General features: G+C 41.2%; 1 protein-coding gene across 5 annotated transcripts in view; it reads right to left on the bottom strand.

Moving 5' to 3' along the window:
• The window catches only part of PREX2 (phosphatidylinositol-3,4,5-trisphosphate dependent Rac exchange factor 2), a 290,193-nt gene that overhangs the window by 180,066 nt on the left and 97,878 nt on the right, over positions 1 to 12,249 (bottom strand). For all 5 annotated transcript variants that reach the window (XM_039522705.1, XM_039522703.1, XM_039522702.1 and 2 more), the window contains 2 exons: positions 4,731 to 4,864; positions 863 to 966 (listed from right to left, as the gene is read on the bottom strand). In XM_039522705.1, the coding sequence (XP_039378639.1) occupies positions 863 to 966; positions 4,731 to 4,864 (238 nt within the window). The remainder of the gene's footprint in view (positions 1 to 862; positions 967 to 4,730; positions 4,865 to 12,249) is intronic.

Below are 12,249 nucleotides of genomic sequence, written 5' to 3'. Positions count from 1 at the left end.
GTGTGTGTCTTTAAATAAAAAACAAGAAAATTATGACCAGTTCTATGCATTAAAATTGTAAAGGAATAAAATATCTTTTTTCCTTTTCCTCTTTTTAAACTTATTGTGTTGCAATTATAGCATATAAAAGCAAATAAGATAATGTTCTAAAAGACGCAACAGGAACAGGAATCTCCCATGTAAGCGTCCTGGATGTTATAAAGTGAAATTTAAAGCACCAGTTCAGTCAAGACAATAAAGATCACTTTAGCATTTCATCATAACTCTGCCACCAGTTTAAATCAGTCAGCTGTGACTGATTGACTAGGGGCTTGTCTTCACTTTCAGGGTAAGTCGACCTAAGTTTCACTACTCCAGCTATGTGAATAATGTAACTGGAGTCGACATAGCTTAGGTCAACTTATCCCAGTGTCTTTACTGTGCTGCTGTGTCAATGGGAAATGCTCTTCGGTTGATTTCCCTTACTCTTCTGAGAGAGCTGGAGTACTAGGGTCAACCGGAGACCGCTCTGCTGTCCATTTATTAGGTCTTCACTAGACCCGCTAAATTGACCCCTGCTTCATCGACTGCAGGGGCGTTGATCTCTCCATAGTGAAGACCCGCCCTAGAACAGTAACTGCCCAGCTCATAATGTTTGAAATCAATGATGTGTCACAGAAGCACAGTTTTAGTGGCACTATCTGCTTCTATAAAGTGAGATCTTTATTATTTCCTTTAAATCTGATACTGCAATGTGCTGAGCACTCTCCACTCCCTCAGGAATCAATGGCTCTTGAGACTGCTTAACACTCCACAGGAGATGCTCAGCACCTTACAAGATGAGTTTCTTTATGTTATAACTGATCACTGTAAATGTACTCACCTGTGCCATCATCTACGTTCTCCACTTCCATTACCTCTGTGTTTATTCTGCCTCGAAAAAGATACCGATGGCCATCAGTAGAGGCTTTGCTGTTCTTCAATCGTCTTGTAAGAGAAAAAGCATAAGAACATTATCCAAACACCATACTATACATTGTTTCTGCACCAAAACTACTATTATTTTTATGTATTTCAGTAGCATCTAATGGCTGCTATAAGAATCAAGGTCCAATTGTACTGGTGCTGTAGAAATCAGAATGGACCCTGTCACAAAGAACTTACATCTCTTATAGAGCTGATATAAAATTATAGTTAACTCATAATATAGTTTAGATAGCATTAGTACAGTGGGGAAAGTGGAGAAGGTTCAGTTAGGATGACACCTCCTCCCCCTCTATACACACACAGCATTTTCATTCTAAACTTCTTTTATCAAGGAGTCTGGTGGCACCTTAAAGACTAACAGATTTATTTGGGCATAAGCTTTCGTGGGTATCTAAAGAAGTGGGTTTTTTACTCATGAAAGCTTATGCCCAAATAAATCTGTTAGTCTTTAAGGTGCCACCAGACTTCTTCTTGTTTTTGTGGATACACACTAACACGGCTACCCCCTGATACTCTTTTATCAGTCACTTCTAGTTTGCTGATTAACTACCTTTCGGGCTGAAGCCTCTCATGCTTCTAGGAGAGAATCATTCTGGAATGTCTGATAAACACTGGTGCATGTTGCATTCACTATCGAGTTATCAGAACAAGAAGTTTTTTGGAACTGTTAGGAAATGTTCTGAGGCTCTTGGCTCTCAGATATCTCTAAGACCAATTTCTTTTCTAAACTTCCAATATGCCATGTAGGGAGCTCTGGGTGAAGAATATGTTCCACTTTATTTCAAAAGCAAATGCCTTAAAGCACAGCATATCTTATGATTGTGATAACCGTGTGCTGAATATGCACAGTAAGTTATTTTCTTTAACTTCTTAAGCACTGATTGAGATAGGATACTCCAAGTATATCCACCTGCATTAACTTGAATGATCCCTTATACTTACAGGGAAGTTTTCTTTCCCGTATGCTCACTGAATAATCCTTATCTGAACAACAGTTTAGTTATTACATTTTTATCAAACATAAAACAGGCATACTGACAACAAATTTTTTCTTGCTTCAGTATTAAAAGAGAGTGACATAATCCTGCTTTGGGGATTGGTCCTGCTTTGAGCAGGGGGTTGGACGAGATGACCTCCTTCCAGCCCTGATATTCTATGATTCTATGAAAAGGCCAGGGAACACAGCAGAGATGAAGCAGTATGAGCTACGAGTTCCAGTTGGTACACATATTGTTTTTATAGAAATTATAGCAATTAAAAAACAGCATTGACTTTAATGAGGTCTGGATTTCACCCTTCTTTCTTTAATTTTGGTCACCTACATTTGTATTGGTGATATTTGATTTAGCAATGTTAGGCCCCCATTCAGAGAAGCTCTTAAGTACATGCTAACATTAAGCATAGTTCCATTGACTTCAATGAGAGTGAAGAACATATAAGCATGCGCTCAAGTAGTATCCTGAACAGAGATGCTTTCTAGAATCAGAGCCATAGTGATGAAATATATATATTGGCTAAGTTAAAAACATTCTAAACAGGCATCTATCTTTGGGGATGGGAAAGGAAATAAGGGGGAAGAAAGGAGAAGGAAGAATCTTAAGACTTTACAGTCATAGATCAAATGCTTACAGCTTCAACATGGAATTTCAATATTTTATCCAGGATGGGCACCTTTTCCTCCAACAATAACTCATCTTAGCCATTCACCTAGATGCCTGTTCCCCTCACACAACAGACTGTAAACACACTTATGGGGCTGAGTAAAAGTTCTTAAAGGAACCTTAACCAGGAATCCCCTGACTTCTGTGAAACTAAAATCTCAAGCCTCGTATCACACTAACTAGGATTTAATTTGTTCTCATTGAATTATAGTTTTCTCTATATCTGATCACACAAGTGACTACAGACAAGGCAGTGTGGCCTAATGGCTATAGCACTGGATTGGAATTTAGGAGACCTTGGTTCTATTCCTGGCTCTGCCACTGGCATACTGGGTGACCTTAGGCAAGTCATTTCCCTGCTCTGTGCCTCAGTTTCCCCAGTTGTAAAATAGGGGCAATCATACTGACCTCCTTTGTAAAGTTCTTTGTGATCTAAGGACAAGGGCTCGATATTATTTTTATCGTTATTGTTATAGTGTAACAAAATATTTATAAGTTTGTGTATCTAATTTCCATGTCAACATTCATTTATAAACCTTCATCTTATTAACAATCCCTTTCCTTTACCCAGATTTCCTGTTTTCCTCATTAGAGTTCTGCAGCAAGATATAAATTACACCTCCTCATACGTGCTGACTCCATGGATGCTCCGGGGCTGGAGCACTAAAGAAAAAAATTGGTGGGTGCTCAGCATCCTTCAGCAGCCCTGCAGATCAGCTGCTCTCCCTACACCCAGTGCCTCCCGCTCGCTGGCAGCCACACTGATCAGCTCCTCTCCCTCCCTCCCTCCCAGCACCTCTTGCCTGCCAGTGATCAACTGTTCAGTGGCGTGCAGAAGGCACTGGCATTGGGGGAGGTGTGGAGGCAGGGCCTGGGGTAGAGTGGGGATGGGAAGAGGTGGAGCAGGGGTGAGGCCTTGGGGGAATGGGTGGAGTGGGGGCAGGGCCTGGGGCGAAATGGGGGTTGTGCACTCCTGGGAAAGGAAGAAACCAGCACCAGTGCACCTCCTTACACCTGTAAAAGCCCCTGCATTAACAGGCAATATTTGCACTACCACCCTTTTTCACCTGGGGAGAGCTGTTTTAACTCCTGCTGGGAGCTCCCTAGCAGCTCTTTTATGGGAACCATTATAGGAGAAGGCTGAATCAGTGCATTTCCTGGCCACTCTGACAAAGTTCCCTTCAAAATTGGTGCCATCAACTTTTTGATCTGTAGTGGCTCCCTATTTCTTCCTAATGCAAAGGAATCTGTGGCTGATCTCCACCACTGATGCATCCTGCCTTGGTAGACCTAATATACCCAATGCCCTCCACAAGGGTCTATTCCAGTAGAAGCCACTATAGATCCTAGAGAACCTCTTTCCCAAAATCTGTAACTAATGCAGGTGAAGGGATCTTCATAGCATCGGGATATAATCTTATCCTGATGCTCTGGGATAAATAAATCATAGAGCATAATGTACATATGATAACATGAATAAAGTATATAACTTAGTTTGTACAAACATTCAGAAAATAACTAGACAGATTTTTTTTTAGGAATAAGGAGTCAAATCTATTCATAGCTCTGTGTAAAAAGTATATATCTGACAGTTTTCAGACAGGAATTGTACTCCCAATCAACACAATAGACCGTTGAAGTCTCTCACTCATTTTCTAAGACTTCTCACACAACCTTAAATATAGATTATTTACAAATTATTCATTTAGAGTCATTCATTCATTTATATCCAGAATCCCATCGACTTTGGATATTCTTGGATGGTTATAGTTAACAGTTCTACTGACTTTCAATGAGATTTAGGCTCTTAAATGTACGTCACTTTTGAAAGTGGTCGTTAGGATTATAAATCCCATAGGCACTTTTGAAAATATATTACTCTTAAGCCTCAGTTCTGTAAAGGGCATCTGTGCAGGCACAGGGGTCCTCTTGAATGGTTCTCTTTGCAATGTTGGGTGCCTTATACCACAATTAAAACAGTTTCCCCCATCTCTGTAGTAGTTATTTAGGCAATATCAATTTTTTTAAAAGTCTCTCACTATGATGTACTTGCTGATATAGGAAAAATGTAAATAATTTCTACAGTAAAAGCTAATAAATTACCTGTGTTTTCGTTTACAGTAGACCAAAAGATTGTCAAAAAGAAAAAATACCCGCTCCTGGATATTTCCTGCAGAAATTTTCAGCAACACTCCATACATTAGCATTTCCGTGCATGTATCTGTGATGTTGGACCCCTTAACCAAATGGAGAGAAGCAGATTAGTCCATGCAAATTCATGATGTTTGCAAAACCAAGCAGAATGCAGATTTCTGTACAAATTAATTTTCAATTACATCAGTTCTTTTTTTAAAAATTACAAGAAAAACCCATAGTAGCTTGCTTTTAAGTTTAAACATTGATTTGAAATGTTTATTTAATGAAGACTTTGCATTAATCCAGTGTTACCATCAAGGTCTGGGGGTTTTTTTCTTTCTTTCTTTTGGTGGATTATTAAATCTCCCAAATTATATTCATATCTATACATGACAATTTAGCCAAATGGTTAGAGTTAGGTTGGCTATAAAAACCATAACAATGACCTTCAAATAGCTAAACTATGGTGTCAGTATTCTAAAGAATAACTTTAAAAATAAAATTCTTATGAAAAAATGAAATTAGAGGGGCTATGTTTCAGAAGACTGCATACAATATAAATTCTATCCCACTGAACCTAATTTGTCAGTGAATTAGTTCAGATGTATTTTAAATAGTTAAATGTATGTACTTTCATACCAAACTTTCAAAAAATAAAAACAAAAACAATCAAAATACAAATTACAGACAAAGCTGACAATAAAGGTTTTAACACATTCCAATTGTCAGTGAAAATAGGTCAGCTGTTCCAAAACTAAGGCTAGTGAAAAATAAGTAGTTTTACCAATGATTAAAAAGTTCTCCAGTGGTTGGTTTGAAGAGTTCTAGCACCTCCATGCTTTAGAAAAGGAACTTGACATTTGGCTGGGAGATTGCCTATCTTTTGCTGCCCCCTGACAATCCAGGCAGTTTTGGTGAGATATAAACACCTGAAAATCACCATATACTCATGTAATGGAGCTCGTTAAAGACTTTGCTGCTAAAATTTCTGAATATGTTGTCTGCACTGAGCATGCTATAACCACAGATCTCTCTACATGCCAGTTACACTGAGCATGCACTTAGGGTGCTATGAGCTACCTTCATGATAGGAACAGAGCTATAGTTGGAAAGAGCCCAGTGGAGGGCAACAAAAATGATTAGGGGGCTGGAGCACATGATTTATGAGGAGAGGCTGAGGGAACTGGGATTATTTAGTCTGCAGAAGAGACGAATGAGGGGGGATTTGATAGCTGCTTTCAACTACCTGAAAGGGGGTTCCAAAGAGGATGGATCTAGACTGTTCTTAGTGGTACCAGATGACAGAACAAGGAGTAATGGTCTCAAATTGCAGTGGGGGAGGTTTAGGATGGATATTAGGAAAAACTTTTTCACTGGGAGGATGGTGAAGCACTGGAATGGGTTACCTAGGGAGGTGGTGGAATCTCCTTCCTTAGAGGTTTTTAAGGCCCGGCTTGAGAAAGCCTTGGCTGAGATGATTTAGTTGGGGATTGGTCCTGCTTTGAGCAGGGGGTTGGACTAGATAACATCCTGAGGTCCCTTCCCACCCTGATAGTCTATGATTCTATGTGGGGGATGCAAAAGAAGCAGCAGTCATGGATACCGTTTCCCCATAACCCCATCACTTTGGCCCAAGGTAAGATGCTCTGAGTTGAGATCCAGGAGGAAATCAGGGGTTCTAGTCAGAGCTCTTCCTCTAACTGTTGTTAATTCTTTGTACTTAACAGTATTTACTACAGGGGTGTACATTTCCAGTGCACTGCTCTGTGTATACCCTGCTGGCATTCACTAAACGTTTGAATTGGGCAGGGCCAGCTCCAGGCACCCGCACAGGAAGCAGGTGCTTGTGGCAGCCAATGGGAAGGGGCAGCATGTCCGGGTCCCTCAGTCCCTCTCGGAGGGAAGGACCGGCTGCTGAATTGCCGCCGAGGAATGAAGCGTCGTTGTAGAGCTGCCGCTGAAGTGCCGCCAGTCGTGGCTTTTTTTTTTCCACTGCTTGGGGCGGCAAAAAAGCTGGAGCCAGCCCTGGAAATGGAACTACATTAATGCACACTATGGAACATATGGGCCCGTTAATGTGCAAAACACTAGTGAGCACTAGAATTCACACCCCATTTATGCGGACTAATGCACCAAGGAGACAAGCTGTCAAACCACAATCTTAGGAGGCAGACAAGTATCATTCACTCATTGTACTGTTAAAGTAAAAGCAGTAGCACAATGTCACCCCTGCAGAACTGGGAACAGACTCAAGTCTCTGCTATGACAAGTTTCAACCATTTACACACAGTCTGGCTGTGCCATCTGTAGCCGCTAGACAGAAAAGCACCAGTTTCCAGCAATTTTTTATTGTTTTTTTCAGTGGAAAATTTTGATGCAAAATTCCTTTCATATTTTTATTGGGGGGATGATAACAATTTCAAAATGGCTCTTGTAATGCAGCTTATTGTTCCATGTTCATATACCAAAAGACCCAATTGACCAAACTTTTTTTTGCTGCCCCTCCTCCCAACTCCTGCCCATCCAAGAAAGAAAGTGACTCAATGAGCAGGTGGTTCACACCTGGGATGGCAGCAGGACCGCTGGCTCCATCCCCAGAGGAGCCCATGGCAATGTGGCACAGACCAGACTGGGGCTCCTCACTCTCCCTCCCTCACTGACCCCTGGGGACTCCCTGTGTGCTCTCCTCACTGATTCCCTGCCTTGGACCCGACACTCAGCTACAGGCCCGCACCCCATCCTGCACCTCCTGATAACCTCATCATGTCCCTCCCAGGGATGTGTGCCCACAGTATGAAAACCAACGCCCTATTTTATGTATAGGTTACTTTGACTCTGAATGCCCGACACTTGATTAAAGTCTCAATTTTTACACTGCATTAACTGTAGTTTTCATCATGTCACTACTCTGGGTATTATTTTTCCTTTCCTTTTTAAACATAAACTGCTGGCTGAGGTCCTATAGAGATGAAAAAATGGCTGCAGCGTATTGCATTAAATATACAAGTGTTCCATGGACTCCTTTTCCCTCAGAGATCTTCCATCTGAACATTAAACAAGGATAACCTTGCTTATCTTATAACATTTGACAAGATCCAACCCGTGATGCTATAATTGTAGGTCAGTGATTTTTGTTAAGTGTTATTGTATTCACTGAAGCCCTGGAGAGTGACAAAGAAAGCAAATCCAGCTTTTCCACAGAACACTATCACAATGCACCCAGAATATGGAACCTTTCAGTATTCTTTTGATTTATTTAGCACCGTAAGGCCAATGAGGAGGCTGATCTAGTACTAGAGGCCAGACCACCAGTCCCCTATCTGCTCCTTGCAGATTGTCTTCTGTGAGAGCAGGAACAAGTTTTGGAGGACACCCTGGATTAGTGGGAGGCATAGGAACCCACTTCAGACTCCACTGAGGAGTAAGAATACCATCAAAGGCCAGGGTGGTACAGTTCCAGGAAGAGACATCAGGGACTAGGACTGGAATCTAAGTTGAGCCTGTGGTACCGGCGGTACCATTGAAGGCTTCCTGGCTATTGGTACCTAGTGTTGAAATGGAGCAAGTATTGGGGTTCTAGATACTGTCACACTGAAGAGGCCTAGGATGACGGTACCAGTTCTGAGACCAAAGGCCTATGCCATAGTCTGTGCTGTGTGCAATGGTACTAGGGTGACAGATGAGAGGAAGAAAATATCGGGACACATGAGGGGTGGGGTCCACCGGTGGAGAAAAAAAAGCCGAGTGCTGCCAGTGGAGAAAAAAAAGAAAAAGGAGTACCGCGAAATATCGGGACTAATTGCATCCCGACCAAAAACCAGTCGGGACGCAGGACAAACGCCTAAATATCGGGATATCTGGTCACCCTAAATGGTACCAATAACGGGCCTTCACCCTGAATCAGCAGTGATGGAGGTACCAAGAAGCATGACAGGTCCTTTCCAGCTGTGTAGACCTCTGGCATCAGGGTAAGATCAATGGTTGCCCTGCAGAAAGCAGAGGTGATGGATCCTCTATTGTTACTGATGAAGTAGCTGGCCTCAATGGTCCTAGGGTGGGCCCCAGAGCTGAAAAGTTCAGTCCTACGAGAAGCACTGTGAAATAGTACTGGGGAGTAGTGAGCCGAAAGCTGCACTTTACCTTCAGTATCAAAGTGGCCTTCTGCTGCAGAGTAGTCATGCACCAAGGACTTTGAATGAGCAGTCTATGCTGTTTTCTTTTTGGCTTTAGAGGATGAGTGTGCTCTGAGCACTTATGCTTTCTGGAGGACAGGGTATCCAGAAATGCTTTCTGCTGAAGGGGGTCTCCTTTAGCCTCTGTCAATTGGCAAGGTTAGGAGAGCACTCCTAGAGGGAATAGTCAATGAGCTCCCCTCCATTGATCAAGTGGGCTCCAATGCTGGGCAAAGAACAGCCTCCATGAGAATATAGCTACGGCACTCTTCCTTTTGCTTCTTTCTTCTTGATTTGAACTCATGGCAGATTGGACACCTTTCTCTAATGTGACTCTCACTCAGGCACTTCAAAATGGCAAGTGTGTGGGGCTCTAATAAGCATTGTGTTGGGATACCAGGAGCTAGGCTTAAAGCCATGGGACCTTGGCATAGGCTCCCCTGCTACCGGACAATCCCTAGACAAGCCTGCCTATCCAAAATAAAATAAAATAAAGACATCCAAAGGAGAGAAAATGAGTGCCACTAACTCTAATTAACTAACTATGTATAATTTGTTTCCTCAGAGTGGAACGAGGGCTGTAAAAGCACAATAACATGCTGACCGCCGACAATAAAAAGGAACTTAAAGATAGGCAGGGCAACTCCACCCTTCACACCCTCAGCTCAGAGCACGGGGAAGCCAAGGCACACGAGCAGCTATCAATACAGGTGCCTCAAGAGAAAATTCTCTGGCATGACTGCTAGGATTGCCACCTGTCCAAGTTTTCCCACAGTCATCACTTTTTTGAAGTATCTGTTCTGGGAAATCTGTCAGGGTGCTCAGTACATGCCACCTGGTGTCCAGTTTTATGGATTCAGGATCATCCTGGATGTCCATGATTTTTGTACCTTAGAGGTGGCAACCCTAACCAGAGCATGAGATATGCACACACCTACATTGTAAAGGATGTATCCAATCACTCAAAGAAGAACCTTCATCCATGCACGGGAGGGAGAGGTAAAGAATGAAAGGCGCCTCCCTCCCCTTGTGCACCCTGTGCGGGTACAGAGACAACTATTGTCTCCACACTTGAGGTGAGTGTTGAGACTGCTTCCTCCCACTAGAGACATACATTGCCCCAAATGGTGCAGGGAAGGACAGAGAGGGCACATGAAGGGCATTATGAACATTGAGTAAATCAGGGAATTGCAGCTGTCTGACTCCCTACTCAGAGAGCTAAGCCCTGCATGTGCCTGATGGTTCACAAAGTGTGGGATTTTTAAATGGAGTCCAAGGGAGGCAGGCACCCAATTCCTATTGAAACTCAATGGGAATAGGGCTCCTAATTCCTGTAGGCTCCTTTGAAAATCTCTGGCAGAAAAAACATTCCCCCACCGTAAGAAGTTTTTAAAATTAAATTAATATTTCCATATCTATCTGATCATGGGTATCATTTTAAATCCCTGACCTGTAATATTTTGATATTTAAAACTATGATATATTGGGTATTTCCAGGCTTTTCTCACTATGATAAGTATGATTGCTTTTTTGTTGTCCAGTTCCTAATTATCAGGGGGTTGTAGGTTTAGGTTTTTTTTTTTTTTAAACAACTTAAAATCAATGTATTGATGCTTAGAGTATGAACATTCCTTCCTCCACTGAAAGTTGAGGGCAATTTCTAACAAGAATGGTTCTTCCCAAAACAATGCTTTTTGTAAAAACTTAAAAAGTACAGATGTGAAAACAACAGAATCAATTGTAATTATAATTTTTTTTCATTATCTACATGGAAATAGATTCTTTCAAATACCTGCACCTACAAGCACCCTGAACGAGGCAGCCTGATGCATGTTCCTAAAAGTAAGGAAAATAATGCACGCGGTGTGCAAATTCAACAAATTAATTAATAACTTTTTTATTTCAAAAGCAAGTAACTTCAAACAAGACCAAGATACTAATCCACATTAAGGACTATATATAGGGAAAATTTGAAGTTTTAGAATCACAATATTTTTAATTGGTCCAAGCACAAAAAGTTTGTGGAAAATTCCTCAGGTGAATTTAGAACAATATTTTTGCCCCATTTAGATAATTCAAAAGCAGCAAGACAGGGTTTTAGTAAATATTTAGGTTCAGGACAAATTTTTGGGGTAAGATCAAACATAAGAAAAGTCACTGTTAATGGAATTCCCATGGAAAAACATGGATTTATGTTTTGTCTATATTTAGTCTGTAGAATGGGGCTGCAGTTTCTCAACCTTGATACACATCACTACCACAGTACTTCAGTTAATGTTTACAAGCATTAAATGAAGCACTTGTGATACAGTACTAAAAGTTCAGAATCAGTATTTGTTGTTTTTAATATTTATTTGTGAAATAAAGTTATTCATCCAAAATATACTGGGCCAAATTCACACCTAGTGTAAATGAGTGCAATTCCATTCAAGTCAATAGACAGAACCTCAGCAGAGACCCTGTGACAGGACACAGATGGCAGAATTTCCCATTCAACTGTTACCAAGCTGGGTTGAAATCAAGTTAGGATTTTTGGTGTTCTGATTACATGAAACACCGTTTTGTGTGTGTGCCTGTTTTCTTCTCTCTCATTGTAACCTTTGCACAAATTTTATTGACAGATGTTTTTAATTGCTGAGCCATTCCACCAGTTTAGACACCCACTTATACAAGTTCTTAATTAAGCAGTCAAAAAAGCAAACAGGATGTTAGGAATCATTAAAAATGGGATAGAGAATAAGATGGAGAATATATTATTGCCCTTATATAAATAGATGGTATGCCCACATCTTGAATACTGTGTACGGATGTGGTCTCCTCATCTCAAAAAAGATATACTGGCATTAGAAAAGGTTCAGAGAAGGGCAACTAAAATGATTAGGGGTTTGGAACGGGTCCCATATGAGGAGATATTAAAGAGGCTAGGACTTTTCAGCTTGGAAATGAGGAGACTAAGGGGGGGATATGATAGAGGTATATAAAATCATGAGTGATGTGGAGAAAGTAGATAAGGAAAAGTTATTTACTTATTCCCATAGTACAAGAACTAGGGGCCACCAAAGGAAATTAATGGGCAGCAGGTTTAAAACAAATAAAAGGAAGTTCTTCTTCACACAGCGCACCTATGGAACTCCTTACCTGAGGAGATTGTGAAGGCTAGGACAATAACAGTGTTTAAAAGAGAACTGGGTAAATTCATGGAGGTTAAATCCATTAATGGCTATTAGCTAGGATGGGTAAGGAATGGTGTCCCTAGCCTCTGTTCGTCAGAGGATGGAGATGGATGGCAGGAGAGAGATCACTTGATCATTACC

The sequence above is a fragment of the Mauremys reevesii genome, linkage group 2 (assembly GCF_016161935.1).
Source record: "Mauremys reevesii isolate NIE-2019 linkage group 2, ASM1616193v1, whole genome shotgun sequence".
Classification (NCBI taxonomy): domain Eukaryota; kingdom Metazoa; phylum Chordata; order Testudines; family Geoemydidae; genus Mauremys; species Mauremys reevesii.
Note: the sequence above shows the minus strand (reverse complement) of the source record. Positions and strands in the feature narration are given on the sequence as shown.